Genomic DNA, 17,125 nt, shown 5'->3' on the forward strand with positions numbered 1-17,125 from the left:
TGTTTCTGAAACTACCATTATACTACAATAACTCTGTGCCTGTCAGGTCTTTCTGTGTCACTGTGCCTTCTGTATCAGTCATGGAGGGACTGTGGGGCTGTCAGAGCATCTGGGCCTTCACGTTTCCCATAAATGACCTCAAACCCAAAGAAACCCATCTGATTAACAAGGAATCTCTGCTATTAGCAGACAGAGGATCTATCAGGCTTGTGATGTACAGTTAGAAATGTTCTTCATGAGCAGCTGAAGCCCTTTGGTATTTTTATGGAAATGATGTTTACCTTTATGAAGTGGATATCCTTGGTTGAAAGCTCTGCATATCTCACTAACCCATGCAACTCCTACAGTGCTTTTGTGATCTACTGGGACCACAGCGTCCCCGTAGTTCTGTACCAAAAGTCCTCCCTGCTTGGTCCTTGATGGCTTTGAGAAAATCTAATGTTTCTGCTTGGTCTGATGCAAAATGATGTAATATGAATAGCTGTTGCTCAGTGAGCGGGGCTGCTGACTCCTCCTGTTTTCTGTTTTACAGCCACAACTGGCCAGGCATGTTGACCAGGAAACTTAAATTTGTCCTAAGGAACACAAAGAGGACACTGACAAAAACAGCCTTTAAAGAAGTGGGGAGCATAAAGGAGGCTGAGATAAGTATTGAAGAGGAAGAAATCTGAGAACAACGAAGAACTAGTAAGACTGGGATGGATACTCTGAAGTCAACCCCAGCAGGGAAGCCCACACCCTACATTTAGTTTCCTTCCACATAAAGGAAGTAGAATTGCTACAGCCTCATAGCGTTGGCAGGTGGATGAATCCTGACCATCATTTTTGGTTGAAACTGGGCCCTGATTCATCGTGATTTCACTTGTGCCATTTTGGAAAGAGAGTAATGGCGGTGGGTAGTACCACTTCTTCATCAGTATTCCAGTCAGTCAGAAAATGTAGAACAGGCTAAACGCTTTGCAATAAATAGATTTGTTGTTGCTGTAGGAATCTCTGGTTTCACGAAGATCAGTGCAATTCACAAGGAAGTGTTTTTCACAACAACAAAAAAAGATTTTTTACTCCCCCACAAATGCAAATTTTGAATCAAAATATTTTGGTTGCTGTTATGTCAATTTAAGCTGGAACAGTTTCTTGTAAATTGACATTTCAGTGGCAAGTGCTGTTTTAATGTTACCTTCAAACTGAAATGACAGTTTTGAAACTAAACAGTTTGGTGTAAATCAGTATTTGTTTCCAAATGCCAAAATGTAATTCTGATCAAAATGTCCAAATATGCCATCTTTGCAATTCCAGATCTAAACTGAAAGACCTTTTTTTTTTTTTTCTTGCTTTACACACACACCTATGTACTACATCTAAAACATTTCATGCTCATCATCCCAAAGGAGGACGAAGAGAGAATGTCAAGGTATTGGAAAACTTGAGAGATGCAGAGATTGGAAAACTTGAGATGCAGAGAATGATGTTCTGCTTTCCTTTAGCTGAGTGATAACGAGACACGAATTTTCTTATCTTAAAAAGTGAGGCTGAGAGAAGGAAAAGTTCATCATTTAATCAATAAAAAAAGCCTGAAGCATCACACTCTTTTTCCTCCCCATTCTCTAAGTAGTTTCAAAGCCACCGTTGTTCAAAGTAAGCCATCAGTGAGCAAAAGCAGCTTTTTGCCAAGGGCCAGCGCTTGGCCTGTAGGCACTGCCCACAGAGCACTCTTCATCAGTGTCAAATACTTTTGTTGTTGGCCACTTCTCTGTCCATTTTTTTTTTTACTCTCTTTCTGTATCTGACTTCTAACAAACTTCTGCGAATTGTTAATGTCTCTCCTGCCAGGCTGCAGAGAACTGTAGATGGGGTAATTTAATCAATATTGCCACCAGAAGGTGCTCATTTGAAAACACCAAGACCTTCCTCAAGCCCGAGTTAAACTCTTCTCAACAGAGGACCCAGGACTTCTACCAGTTAAACAGTTCCTACCAGTTTCTACCAATTAAATGATAAATAACAACCAACGACCCTCTTACATTATTGAAGTTATATTTATAAAAGGAAGCAAGTCAGACACAAAAAGCTAACGAAGTTACTGTCAGAGCAGCTGATTCACCATATTAAGTATAACACGTGCACTGTCAAAGTCGTTCATGTTATAACTATTAGTGAAAATAGGAGGAAACTTTATTCATGCTCTTCAGAATCCAGATTTTACTCTGTGGCATTGGTGTTTTTGGCACTAACTGTTGACTGTTTTGGATGAAAGGTGATATTCCAGGTGGGAGAAGCTGGCATTTGAAAGATAGCTGTCAAAGGGCTGATACGACACTTAAGTTGTCCAGCAGGGCTGATGTGAGCTTTCACCTTCTGCACTCTACTTGCCCATCCAGTCACAAATTCATAGAATCATAGAATCATAGAATGGCCTGGGTTGAAAAGGACCACAATGACCATCAAGTTCCAACCTCCCTGCTACGTGCAGGGTCATCAACCACCAGACCAGGCTGCCCAGAGCCACATCCAGCCTGGTCTTGAATGCCTCCAGGGATGGGGTATCCACAACCTCCTTGGGCAACCTGTCCCAGTGCATCACCACCCTCTGAGTGAAAATTCATCCAGGAATAGCATGCTGTGGAAGAGATGTAGGCCAATACATCCAGGGAAGGATATCATCTGGGTAGCTCAGTGCAAATTTGAGTTTAAAATCAGCTTACGTGTATTTTCCATAATTTTCCCATATTAAAAACATTCATCAGAGCTGTTCTGTTGCATAGCTTTGTGGCTTACAACAACTTTCCTCTTGTCTAAAAATGCTTCTCAGATGTCACAGGCAGAAATGCATATTTTCTATGGGAGACTGATGATCTCCTCCACCTTTGCTTTTGACATGGCATTTCCTCTTAAGTAAGAGTTGGATCATTGGGTTTGCCTTGTGTATGACTCTGTGTATTCAAATCTGGCCTCCAAATGAAGAAAAACACCCACAGGAACATGACCAATTGGGTGGCAACCCTGCTCACAGGGGGTTGAAACTAGATGATCTTTGAGGTCCCTTCCAACCCAAGCCATTCTCTGAAAGGAAAATTATCTAAGTATAGCTCTGTGAGGTGCAGTCAGAGGCCCAAGATATCTGGCAGCTGCAGGAATATGATGACTTCTCATTGACCCATTCATACGACAGTGTAACAGTGAGCAGGCAGAATAACCTTCTATTTCTGATATATGTTAATTTAACGATTCTAAATGCACGAGGAAAAAAAAAACCAACAATGCAGTAACAACTATAAAACAACTCTTCAGTTGGCAGCGATGTCTATTTTCCACCTTCAAATATCTACATATAAGCATGGATGCATAAGACGTGTTTCAGTCTTGGGTATCCTGCTTTTGATTTCATACTTACACACTAAAAATAATCTTCTGAGTGTATTTTTTATTGCAAAAAGAGACGTTTTAAAGAAAATATTCCATAGCTGTAAACTTTTTCCAGCTGAAGAGCATTTGTGCAAGAAGATTTCAATCTGCCCTTCTGCACACAATTTTTGAATTCTTTCTTCAGCCTGTTGTCTTCAGAAATAAACAGCATTCTTTGAATTTATTAAAAAAAATAATGCAACAGTCAATCTGTGGGAAAAGGGAGCAGAAAGGCAAAGTTCTGATCACTGACGACTTGAGTAATCCCAAGATAATTCTGAATTTGCTTTGAAGCCAGCGGTGTTTTTTTAACTCTTAATTCCAACAGGAAGAGGCCATGGACTCATCCCGAAGTGTGATAACCTCTGCTGTTAGAAGGCTATAAAACACATTTATAATTTCCTGTCCAGACAGGTTTAGGTTTATGCATGAGATTTCTTACTGTACTAAACGTAAGCATTGTATCACACTCTTTTCTTGTTATTTTGCTCCTAAAATAGTGTTTGGATGTTACAAGAGGAAGACATTTGCTGGAAGCAACAAATGTGAGTTTTCTAGCTCTGCAGACAGCATCTCAGGTGATCGTGGACAGATCTCTTGGTTGATTTCTTGGACAGTGAGGCATGCACTCAGGACACCACTATCAACCAGTGACTGCAGGAAGGTTTACTGCTCATTTTAGAGGATAAATTTTAACGTAGTCATGCAAATCTGACATGCTGACAGCTGTAGGAGGTGCACTTATGTCCAGTTCACACTGCCTCAAAATAGTTTATATTTCCTATAGGATCTACCGTATTTTTAACAGTGAATTAAATCCAAATGGCAATAAAGATCTTTGGAGACCTGTTCCTGTGCATGAAAGTCTTGCTCTTCTTTGTATCTGTGTCTTTTTCAGATTACTTCTTGGCATTCACTGCTGATAAATCCATATAGAGAACCCCACATACTCACTCAATTACTCAGTTATTTAGAAACAGACCTCAACAAAATCTCAAAATGCCCAAACCAGCAGCAACAAAGTGGGGTAGTGGAGGTGATATGCAGAAGGGCATGGATGAGTGACAGAAGAGCTACAAGGAGAGGCAGATTTAGATTAGATGTTAGGGAGATGTTCTCCATTATGAGGTTTGTAAGGCACTGGCACTGCTGCCCAGAAAGCTATGGGTACCCCATCCCTGCAGACACTCAGGGCCAGGTTGGATGTGGGCCTGGGCAGCCTGAGCTGGTGGGTGGCAACCAGCCCATGGCAGGGGGTTGGAACTGAATGGACTTTAAGGTCACTTCCAACTCAACCATTCTATGATTCTGTGACTCTATGATTCTATGACTGATTTTATGATTTAGGAAAGTTTCCCACGCTAGAGGATGCTTACGTGTAGGGAATCATGCCACTCTCTGCAGTACACTTCTCATTGGAAAATACTGAGATTCTACCCTGGGATTTGGATGAAGGCAGGAGAGGGACTGAGAGCACTTCTGCCTTATTACCCCTCTTTGAACTCATAAAACTGTGTTGTCTCTGACATCCTCATGCAACAACATCCACTTTTCCGGAAGCTCTGGTTATTTACACTGGCATTATAGGGATTTGCCCTTCAGTGGTGAGGTCACGGACAGCATGGTCACTGCATCAGGAGCCCTCCTTTCTCTACATCCTTTTTTCCTCACATCAGCAATGGATTTTCCCCTCTTTTGAGGGCATGGAGTTCATCAGGTCAACCTGCCTCCTTCTAATTGTGCAAGATCATATGCACAGGAATAACATTAAAGCCCCCTGTCCCATCTACTCACACTCAGTAGCAGTGGTCATCAACTGGATGAAAGTCCATGGGCATCACAAGTGAAGCTGGACTAAGGATTTTTTTCCTCTGTAGTCATACATACAATCACAGAATCATAGAATCATTTGAGTTGGAAGGGACCCTTAAAGGTCATCTAGTCCAATTCTCTAACATCCTTGTGGTTCCCTTCAGTCATGCCGTAAAGTCCTAGCATGACTCTCACCACTTGCCTCATCAATAAAAGTGTAGGTGGGCGAAGGCAGAGGACCTCTGATTCTCCATGCTCACACTGAGGTCCTATGGAATTATGTCCTTAGATAAAGTTTCTGCAGGCAAACTGCCTGATGAAGAGTTACAGGATTCCTAGGTCAACTTGTGAGGGTACCACTTGTAGGTTACAGAAAATTGGATGTAAGTGGAGACCAGGAATGTACTATGTGGTCATTCTTATGATGACCAACTCCATGTTTTGTGCAGCAGAAGAAACATCTCACACTTCTCCTCTGATAGTCATTACTTTACAGCTGTTGGTATTTTCATTCATCATGCTATTCTTCATTCACATGCTTTTTCACAGCCCTCCTCAAAGCCTGGCTTCATGATATCTGCAGATCTCAGTTTCCCATGGTTCTCCTTCCTTCCCTAACGAGTGGTTTTGACTAGATGATCTTAGTGGTCTTTTCCAACCTTAATGATTATACTGATCCATGACTTTTGTCCCTCATATTCTCATTACGTGGTACAACACAATCTCCCACAATCTCCTTTCCTGCACAGAATCCACTGAATATCTGAAAGTCAATTAAAAAAAAGTATCTACTTGTTCTCCTAGAAGGTTAAAATGATTCTATTCAAAGGAATTAAGCCCCCCTTTTGCCTGGACTTAACTCATGAGTCAAACTAGGTAGTGCAGGCTGCAGGCACTTTCGAAGACCTGTACAACAGACTGTGAAAATAAATGCATTCAATTTCAGAAAGCTAAATGTCTGAAACATTTTTCATTAACATATGTGGAGAAGCTCAAGGAAAAAAGAATGTTGGGCCAAGGACCAAATCTGAAGTATAGAGTCACAGAATGATAAATTATTCCTAGCTGAAAGGGACCCATAAGGATCATCAAGTCCAACTCCTGCATGTTATATCTATTTAGGCTTGATATCCAAACAAAGATCACAATTCAATGCATGAAATTCCAGTTGGTCTTGAGCAGAAAACATTTATTAAGGTTGAAGGTTTTTTGTTATTATTGCTCAAATTGGCCGAACTGTGAATGTTCTGCAGTTTCCAAATGGAAAACGGTCTGGGTTTCTAACAGTTTGCCTGCCAGACACCTCAGCTGCCCGTCTGTTGGGCCTTCTCCCCGATCCCAGCCCCACTGCAAAGCAGCCCTGGAGGCAGATGTCTCAGCTCCAACCTCCGCATCCAATTTCCTTCTTTATTTATTTTCTTTGTTCAGAAGCTGGAACTGAAATAGTATTTCAAAATCCTGAAATCCTACAGGAAACCAACTGACCTTTCTCCACAGCAGTCAGAAAGTTGTAGGCAGGAAGAGAAGACAGCAAACAGAGTGTGTGCCTTGAACTCTGGTCTTGAACCTTTTGCTCACCAGGAAGATTGCATTGTCCAAATGTTGCATAGCAGAGAATAACATCTAATGGTAGATGGTACTACCATTAACTGCTTTAGTAATCAGACCAGATTTCATTATTTATTCAGTATTTCTTATGTAGTGGAACCAGAGGGCTTTACCCATGAATTGAGAGTGTACTTGTAGTCTCTGCGTATGGTAGTGTCAATATTGGTGGTGGGTGGACAGTTGGACTAAATGATCTTAGAGGCCTTTTCCAACCTTAATGGTTCTGTGACTCTTTGATCTTTGCTCTGACACATCATTGCTTTAAAACACAAACCTGAAATTTGTTAACCTGAACAATTCTAAGTTTAAAGGAAGCTCAGGCTTGGATCTGAGCACACGTTTGTGACTCAGGGCTGTTTGAAATGAGAAAGCATCACAGGAGCAGTATGTTCCTTGCCAATCCTTGTTCTGAACCGTCTGTGAAGTCTTGGCACCGTGTCCCAAGAACACTGTGTGGAAATAAAGCTTTTGTTTAACCTACTTGTGTGGGCTCCCTGTAGAGGTGATTGTCTGCCTGGCCAGATCTGTAACTCTAGCTTCCCAGACACCATCACCACTCAGAAAACTCCAGAGGGAATAATCACAGGTTGTTATCCAAGTAAAGTGCCAAAATTTATTCACAGAGAGATGTCATCGAGGTTGCTCTGCTTGGTTGCACCTGTCGGGGCTGCAGCACAGCTGGGATGAGGAGCTATGACATGTTACTCATGGTGGATCCAGGCCTAGACTCAGTAAGCAGCGTGACCAAATGAATTCTGCTTTGGGGGCCACAGAGAGCAGGGATCAGCTTATAAAGGCTAAATGTAGCACTGAGGTCTTGAGTGGTCACAGGCATGGTTTAACAGTTGGACTAGATGATTTAGTGGCCTTCCCAATCTTAATGATTCTGTGATTCTATGGTTATTTAGGGGGAATGAAACTGCCATCATTTCACGTTCAGGCACTGCTGTCCATACATGCCCAGCCAGCAGAAGATGGTCAGGTGGAAATGTACAAAGTGAAGAACCTCCTCAGCTGCTGAGTCCTCTGGGCATGGTGGGATGGCAGGTTTCACATCCTGAGAGATCTTCAGCAAATCATTCATCTTATCTGAAATTTCAATTTTCTTCTGATGTTGAACGCCCAGAATACCTGGTAGGAATATTCCTGCCCCCAGAGATAGAATCACAGAATCATATTATAGAATGGCTTGAGTTGGAAGGGACTTCAAAGGTCATCTAATTCCAGCTCCTCTGCTGCAGGCAGCTTTGCCAACCACTGGATCAAGAACTAGATCAGGATAGAGATGACACCCTCAGACTGTTCGGAATGGGCCTTGTGACCACCAGTGGTTGCAGTTTAACAGCTGAATCCAGAACATAGAACTGATCACTGGTTCAGTCAGAGCTACCATGATGCTTAGAAAAACATAAAGGTTGACTGCTGCAGTCATTATACTGTGTACATTAGTGGATTTGGTCACAACTGACGTTATATCCATGTTGCCAAAGCAGTATGAATGCAGTGGCATGGGGTACTCCTCCCTGTGCTTGGGTTTGAAACGTGATCCAGGGCAAACACAAAATCATGTGCATAGTCTACAAAAGGACTTGCAAATCTCAGGGACTCCAAGGGCTGGAGGTTGTTTTCCCAAATGGGAAACCCAACCCAAGTCAAATTAAGGTGTTAAATGAGTTTTTCTGGCTCGTATCCCAGTAGACTTGGAACCTGGAACAAGTTGCCCAAGGAGGTTGTGGATGCCCCATCCCTGGAGGCATTCAAGGCCAGGCTGGATGTGTCTCTGGGCAGCCTGGTCTGGTGGTTGTCGACCCTGCACATAGCAGGGGGGTTGAAACTAGATGATCACTGTGGTCCTTTTCAACCCAGGCCATTCAATGAATCTGTGATTTGATGAGACTTAACCAACCTCTGTCAATATGAGTAGTGTCTAAGAAGTCACCATTGCCACCCCTCCCACTTTAATAGGTCATCCTAAAGACAAAAGTCTGGAAGCATTATATTTAGACAATACCCTTTAGATTTACATGTGTCCTGAGAGCTGCTCTGTTAACTTGCTCATTCTCACTAACACATGCTCAGGTGCTAGAAACATTTGTACCAAGAGCTCTTTCTGTCTCATTTGCTAGAGGAGAGTCCTATTGCAGGTCCTCCTTTCTCTCCATCGTCCAACCAAAGGAAAGCCAAATTGGTGAGAAGATAAGAGACAGATCCTGCAGCCACTCCAACAGGAAAGGATGCTTTTATTGCCATCTAAATGCTCCTTTTCTGTCGGACAACATTGCTTCTGTGAACTCTATTGCTTTTGCTCAATAAACATGCCAGCAGGAGATTCCCTTTTCCCAGAATGCAGGTGCTAAAAGGCATGCAGCAAATCCCTCTGCTCTTTGCAGCTACGAGGGGAAAAGAGCAAGAAAATGATGTTGAGCTCTCACTGAATTGACAATAAAACCCACACAGAGGCTAAAGGAATATATCTCCTCCCAGTCATCATGGCCACTCTGCTTTCAATCCAAAGCCACCTTTCTCCCTGCACCTTCTTGGTCATCCAGACTGGCATCGCATAAGGAAAAGCATATCCATGCAGTTATTTTTATGCAGTCCTGTATTTGCTGCAAGAAAAGGTCCTGCAGAAATACTTTGCTCTTAATTTTGTGCAGCTGACTCAGTTGCAGCAAGGTTTATTTATAGAGAAGGAAAGGACAGGTGAAGAGCTCATACAGGTCTCTCCAAGCTGGTAAATATATATATATATATATATATATATATATACACACATGTACATATTAGCTATACTTCTGTTATTTTCATGCTGATGTTTTAACGGAGCTAAATGTTAACATATTCTCAGCCAAGTGGAAAATCTTCAACATAAAAAAGACTGGTGACAGCCCACAACAACCACTGCTGCTCACATCTGCAGCATTCAGACTGAAGGTGCAATTTGGATGACAGCATTCTTTGCCATATGTCAATACATACACATATTCCCAAGTATGTGTACAGAAAAATGCATCTGCATGGAAAAAAAAAAAAAAACAACTAATCGGCAGCCATTCACCACCAGAGGGCAGGCAAAGTATATGTAAATCAGCTGTCCTATGTGTTCCCTGCACATCAATGAGCAAAATGTTCAGTGGTCAGAAAGATATTGCCAATGTTTACTTTGACATCTCCAAGAAAGTCATCATCAATGACCTTCTTATTGTGAACCTCGAGCTTTGCAGCAGCCTCATGTTACACAATGTGCTGGCTGTTTTATTACTTTTTTTGTTTAGAAGCTGTCTGCATCTTTCAAGGGTGAAAGCTGGGAGTGGTATGCCATGGGTTAACCACAAGGAGCTCTTGCCCAAGGAAGTGTTGGAGTCACCATCCCTGGAGGTGTTCAAGAATCATGGAGATGTGGCTTTGAGGGACGTGGTTAGTGGGTATGGTGGGACTGGGGTTGGGGTAGGACTTGGTGATCTTAGAGGTCTTTTTAAGCCTTATTGATTCTATGATTCTGTGATCATGTGTATGGTGAGAAGACCCAGTGCCAGGGCTAAAAGAGGAGTGGACATTGTCCTGTGTGTGTCTGGAGAAAGAGGTAGGTCACTTTTCAGCCAAGGTAACCTGAAATTACTCCTTTGCAGTCAGTGGGTGTTCACTGATGTACAGTAGAATTGGTTCCTTCTGAGGTGTATTATACATTAAACAAGAGTGTATTACTTGACAAGAAAAAAAGAAATGAAGTCTCAATCCTGCAAGGATAATATGAAACAATGAGCAATATGACCGTACCCGCAGACCTCAATGCTAGAAACATCCTATTTCCAATACAGACATCCCATATAGAATATCCCAACTGAAAGAGAGTCCCACCCCTGGATCCACACAGCACCACCCAAACTCACACCCTATACCTGAGAGCAGTGCCCAAACACCCTCTGAGCTCCAGCAGCTCTGGGCCATGCCCACTGCCCTGGGGAACCTGTTCCATACCCTGTCAATATAAATAATATAATCCATATCAAGTGCAAGGCATCATACAAGTTCAAGAGAACCTCTCTGATTCAAAGAAGAGCCAGTAGAAAGGGGGAAGGATGGTCAAAAAAAAAAATGGAGAAGAAGCATATAGATGCAATGCGTGGTAGAAGGTATATCAACCATTCAGTGGCATGAGGGATGGCAGAGCCTCAAAGTGACAGCTGAATGGCAGAATCACTTATAACATTTATAACATATTCAGAAACATCCATCCCTATGTGGCTTCTCCCAGGTAAATATGGACAGTATTTTAAATGATCAGTATTCCAATCTGGGCTGTAAAGCCAGGATTTACACCACCAGCAGCTATACCCAAAACCAGCAACAAATCCAGGTGGTTCTGTCTCCTACTGTGAGAAGGATTCATTTCCTTTAATTTTGAATCTGTTTAGTCACTCTCCACTCCTGTTGTGTTTACAGGAGAAAGTAGGAGCTCCCTGTGGGTGATTCATCACAGATATCTTTGATATCTGCTGGAGAATTAAATGAATCACTGTCAAGAAGGGCTTCCATCTCCCTCCATGAGCTGTGGAGTGGATTGAGATGAGCTTGATAGATCTCAGCCTTGCAGATGTCTACATTTCATTGGTGATATCTCACCTCTTTGGTACATGTGGCAATCCTGCCATAACAGGGGTGTGGAATTGGATGACCTTTAAAATCCCTTTCCACCCAAACCATTCCATGATATGATTCTATCGTATCATTCTGAGGAGAGGTTACTGATTTGTATAAGGAAAGGAAGATCAGGAGTTTACTCAGCTCTTCACTGTTACTCTCATAGGTTCTACTAAATGTGCTTGGCTGGGGAGGGATTATACATTATACATGCTTAAGACAAATTGTATGTGCTTCTGTATTCTCCATATTTCACTTCCTACCAGAAATGCAGCCACGGCGGTTCTAAAGTTTTTGCTGGGAAGGGTACATTTTATTACTCAGAAGAGGCCAACATTTTGCACAGAAAGCACAGACGTGTTGGAGGTAATCCAGAATCCAGTTGTGGGTTATAAAATAAAAAGAAAGAATTCAATCAGTGGTGACGTAGGGATGGATCAAGGGGCTATGGGAAGGATCAAAGGGTTTAAGGAACATGACAAAAATAGAGCATTTCTAAGTCGTTTCTTCTCTCCCCAGGATTATGATTGCAAAATTCTTTTTCAGGGTTTGCCTGAAGAATCAGCAAAGGGCAGGTCAGATAATTAGAGCAAAGGACTGATCTGATCACACTCGTGATCAGTGAGAGTTGAAAGATTTTCATGATCACCTTCAAGACCTTGCAGATACAATGCTGACAATTCAGCAGTGTTTGATAACTTAAGGACATTTTGGCAAGGTCTGAGTCAATAGTAGGGACTAGAAACAGTAGGGGAGAGACCAGCTTTCCACTTCTTTTCCCTGCTCAAAACAAAAGGAAAAGAAGGAAGAAGAAAGGGTCTGTTCTATGCTTTGTTTGGCACCACTCAATTCATTGATCCTTGTGTTATTGCAGTGGTATGAGGAATATCTGCAAGAGAAACCACATCAGTCCCCTCTGGGGGAGGCATTTCAAGATAAACCAGATCTGTCCCATGGAGCATGATTTCCTGACCGATTAATAGAGTGGACATTGCAAGCTTCTTCCCAACAAGTCACATCTGGGTGCATGGATGAGTATAGAATGTCCCAAGAGAATTGGTCATACATTTTTTACTCTGATTGTCTGATTTACTTTGCAGCTACTTGGGCTTCTAGACTATTGGTAACTAGATTACAGCTAGATAAGGTATAATAAGGTATACCTCCACTACAGTTGCAAGTTGAGTTGTCAGAGTCCTGCAGTGAGAGAATTTTCATGGTCCAGGATCATGCTGACTTGAAGAAGGTTATGGTTGATAACAGAGGAGACTAAGCCACTAAGTCCAAGGAGATGCTGAGAGCAGTATCTTCCTCCAAACTAATTGATGACAGTGTCTGAAACCTGCAGGTACCACACAAGGAAGCCAAAGACAGGAACCACAGCTAGTCAGCCCTCCTACACTGCTTTTTACCAGTGTCGACACCAAGGCAAGCCAAAATCCCAGCATGTAAAAAGCATCGTCATCCTCCCAGTGGCAAAATTCCCTAAAGAGCTGGAGGAACAGAAAAAGAGAAGCTCTCCTTCTTAGTGCTTTTTTTTTTTTTTTTTTTTTTTTTAAAGAACAGGCTATAATCGGAGCTGGAGGAAATGGAACAGAAATATCAAACTTTGTTTAGTCTGGGGAAATATCATTTATAATTAGAGATGGGCATCCTGTTGACATGATACAACCTATTTTAAGCGTGAGGTGAGCACATGTCAACTGTTAATCTTTTGCAAGTGATTAATACTGCCAGTTCATCTCTGACTGGCTGGTTTCCATTATTTTCTTTTTAATCTGTAGTCTCTGAAAAGCAACTGGGCTAATGCCATCTCAAGATAATGATGCTTATACTGGCAGTGATGCCTTGGAGCATCTCAGTAGCGGGAAGTTTTGGTTTCTGTTTATTCATGGCTGTTCGTCTCCATGCCAGCTCCACCAGCCAAGCTTGCTGTTTTCTCCCATGGAAGAGTGGGAATCCCATGAGATCTGGAGGGGTTGAGCCTGTGGCAGGAGATGGCTCATGGTTGACCTCATGTGAGCATGCACCAACTAGTGGTCCTTTTTTCTGAAGTGAAGTTTGCTCATTGACACATCCTGCTGCCTGAGTGTGAGGAGGGCCAGGTCTGTGCAGGTGGGGCCAGGGCTCTCTCCCTGGGACAGACATCATTAGCTCAAGAGATATAACCAGGGAAACGTCATCCCTCAGGTGTCAGCTGGAATCGGCCATAGGTTGACCCATGTCTTCTGAGACCCACACAACAGAGTTGGAGGTACAGCAATAGCAGAGCCTGTGGGAATAATTTCTTCTGTTTCCATATGAGGATTAAATTTATTTTTGGAAGACTTTTTCCCCTTTCAGTGATGGATCACTTTCCTATTCATGCTCCACTTGGAATATACAACAGGACTCACTTCTCCAAGTAGCAGGTCCACATGGCTGCCATGACATCAAATTGGCCATCAGGTCTGCCTGGCACAGTGACAGGAGGCAAAACAACATATCCTCATGCTTTGGTGAACTTTCTCAGTGGGTAATTCCTAGCTGACTAAAATAGCATGGAATTAGAGAAGAGTTTCAGCTTGGGTGGCAGGTATACCTCTAGAAAACAATGTTGAGCTCGTGCCAAACCAAACTGAGTGGCCATTCACGAGGGATGATGTCACGGGATGGAGCAATAATTGACAGTTAGTTCAGGCATTTCACAAAGTGTCCAGGGTCATGCTGCCTTCAGATCATAAGCTCACTTCTTGATACATGCCATGCTGTCTTTCTTAAGGATCATTAGACATAAAGAAATACTGTGATGTGAATCATGACTTTGTAGGATGCTCTTACATTCAAGTTTCTGCAAGGGAACAGGGATGTGCTCATCCTTATACTTGCCATTCAGCATAACGCTTCTCAGGGGTAAGGCTGAGGGAATTGGGGTTGTTTAGCTTGGAGAAGAGGAGGCTCTTGGAAGACCTTATTGTAACCATTCATTATATAAAGAGTAGCTCTTGAGAGAGATGGCGAAAGACTTTTTACCAGGATCTGTAATGACAGGACAAGGGCAAATGGTTTGAAACTGAGAAAGGGTAGAGTTAGATTGGCTGTAAGTGATGGTGATGAGATACTGGAACAGTTGTCCAGAGAATCATAGAATGATAGAATGGCCTGGGTTGAAAAGGACCACAATGCTCATCCAGTTCCAACCCCCTGCTATGTGCAGGGTCGCCAACCACCAGACCAGGCTGCCCGGAGCCACATCCAGCCTGGCCTTGAATGCCTCCAGGGATGGGGCATCCACAGCCTCCTTGGGCAACCTGTTCCAGTGTGTCACCACCCTCTGGGTGAAATATTTCCTCCTAATATCTAACCTAAACCTCCCCTGTCTCAGTTTAAAACCATTCCCCCTTGTTCTATCGCTATCCAGAAGTTGTGGATGAACCATCACTGGAGACATTTAAAGTTGGGTTGGACGAGGCTTTGATCTAATGAAAGATGTCCCTGCCGCCCTGGCAGGGGTTTGCATTAGATGATCTTTAAGTTCCCTTCCAGCACAACCATTCTGTGATTTGGTGATTTATGAATAGGGTGGATTTGTTGTTTGTAAATCATGAGCGCCAGGAGTTGGATCTGTACAAATAAATTGACATCCATCTCTGTACTGAGGAAGAACTAGAGGGACCACCACCTGTGACATTCTGGGGATATCACTAAGCTTTTGGGACTGCTGCACACAAGCAAGCTTCTCCGTAAGAGAAACCTCTGCCTCTACTGCTAAGAAAAGTCAATGATTTCTAAGTGTCACTAATAGTTGTTACTTTGACCTTTATTAAATATAAACACCGATATCCATACACACAGAGAATTGCTACTGCAATAAGAAAGCTATCGTTGTTTGTTTCTTTTCTATTATATACTCATCATTATTTATTATCTTTATTACATACTTACAACAGCAACATGTGCAAGATGTACTTACTGTGCTATTTGACGAACTACATCTCACACATCTGTTGATGCTTTCATCTAGAGCCTCCCACTACGTTGCAGATCTGGAAAAACTCTGACTCACAAAAGCTGGTGTGCTACAAGAAACCCATCAGCAACCTGTTGTGGAGGGCTAAAGGCTGCATGCTGGCATGTGTTGAACAGAATCCCCAAAGCTTTTTGGCACATGGCATGAAAGTATGTGCCTTTTATCTGACTTTACCAAGGGTCGTGGTTTAGTGGTATGGTGGTGATGGGTTGATGGTTGTACTCGATGACCTTAATTTTCTTCCCAACCTTAACGATTCTAGGATTCACCAAATGGATCCAGGCAAGCAGGGTAGAATTGATGCTATCCAGGAGGATAGAGTCAGCACTGCATTTTTTTATTTTTTATTTTTTTTTCCAGTGGAAATCAATGCAAATTATGGTCTAAAGGTGGGAAATGCCCTGTGCTGAAACCAAACTTCTCCTCCAAGGGCTTTGCTCAGCGCAGACATGTCCTTGGCACTCACCTGTGGCACTCTGGGGTGTCTTCTTTGTGCAGGGGAAGCAAGGTGATTAACATCTGCTAGCACTTGTGATGTCCTTCAAGAGTGCACTGCACACTATCTCAGAGGAGAAGATCTGTGCCATCACAGACACACGTGCAGCACTGCAGGTCAATGCCAGCAGTGGAAATGGTGGAGATGCTCCCCATATGCATAGGGTGTGAGGTTGGCAGTGATCCTCAGTGCCATCTGGGATTCCACGATGGGGTGCACTAGTCCACGGGAGGTCAAGACACAACTAACAAAGCCAAGACTCAGCTTGCCCCTAAGACATCTAGTGTTAGGAGCTCCTAAGGATCGTAGAATCATAGAATAGCTTGGGTTGGAAGGGACATCCAATCTAGAGCTGGCAAAACCCTATCAGAATTGGTATTTCTGGAAACTGGTGTGTGGAGACAGTGGACAGCAGCCCAGTGAACAGGGCACTTCTGAGCTAAAGAGAACATGAGGAATTCTCAGCTCTCCAAACCATCCACATGACAGCAAGGAAAGAAATCGAACCAATGACCAAGGAAACACTAAGGAAAAAATGATCAAAGGAAGAGAAATCAAGGTCTGCCTCATCTCCCTTTTCAGAAGGTATTTCTGTTATTACCCATGCAAGCATGAAATTGAGTTTATCCTTTCCCCCCAGGGGTGCATTTGGTCATCTCACTGTTGTGCCACAGGAAGACAATGGAGGACAAAGTACTGTGCTCACCCCACTCCAAAATTACCCTCTCCCTCACACTCCATCCTGCACAGAAGTGATGGGTTCACCCTTTTTGGGGTGTATATGGGTCTACGACCCCTGAACGGTCCCATCTTGCTTTTGGGTCCATAGGGCTGCCCACCTCCGCTTTGTCCCCACGATTTGCCCCAGCCCAGCCTGTATCACCGAGCTCTGCAGAGGGGATTTTTGTGTTGCTCACAGCCTGTTCCGTGTGTCAATACGAAAGAAGCGTAATCACCAGCTGAGAAACTGCAGGAAATAAGCCAAGGTTGAATGAACGAAACGGAAAATAAAGAGAAGCGCAAGAGGACACACACATTTTAAAACTATTACGGAGGTATGTGTTCACGTGCTCATGGGAGCCTGGGAATATATAAGAGCTCATGACTGCGAAGGAATGAATTCAAGGACCGGTCTATGGGGAGCGTGGTTGTTGTGT

General features: G+C 43.0%; 1 protein-coding gene across 1 annotated transcript in view; it reads left to right on the forward strand.

Moving 5' to 3' along the window:
• The window catches only part of GUCY2D (guanylate cyclase 2D, retinal), a 49,182-nt gene extending 44,902 nt beyond the window's left edge, over positions 1-4,280 (forward strand). Inside the window, exon 18 of the mRNA XM_040653218.1 lies at positions 533-4,280. Within this exon, the coding sequence (XP_040509152.1) occupies positions 533-671 (139 nt within the window). The 3' untranslated portion in view covers positions 672-4,280. The remainder of the gene's footprint in view (positions 1-532) is intronic.
• Positions 4,281-17,125: the final 12,845 nt, after the last annotated feature.

The sequence above is a fragment of the Gallus gallus genome, chromosome 1 (genome assembly GCF_016699485.2).
Source record: "Gallus gallus isolate bGalGal1 chromosome 1, bGalGal1.mat.broiler.GRCg7b, whole genome shotgun sequence".
Lineage (NCBI taxonomy): Eukaryota > Metazoa > Chordata > Aves > Galliformes > Phasianidae > Gallus > Gallus gallus.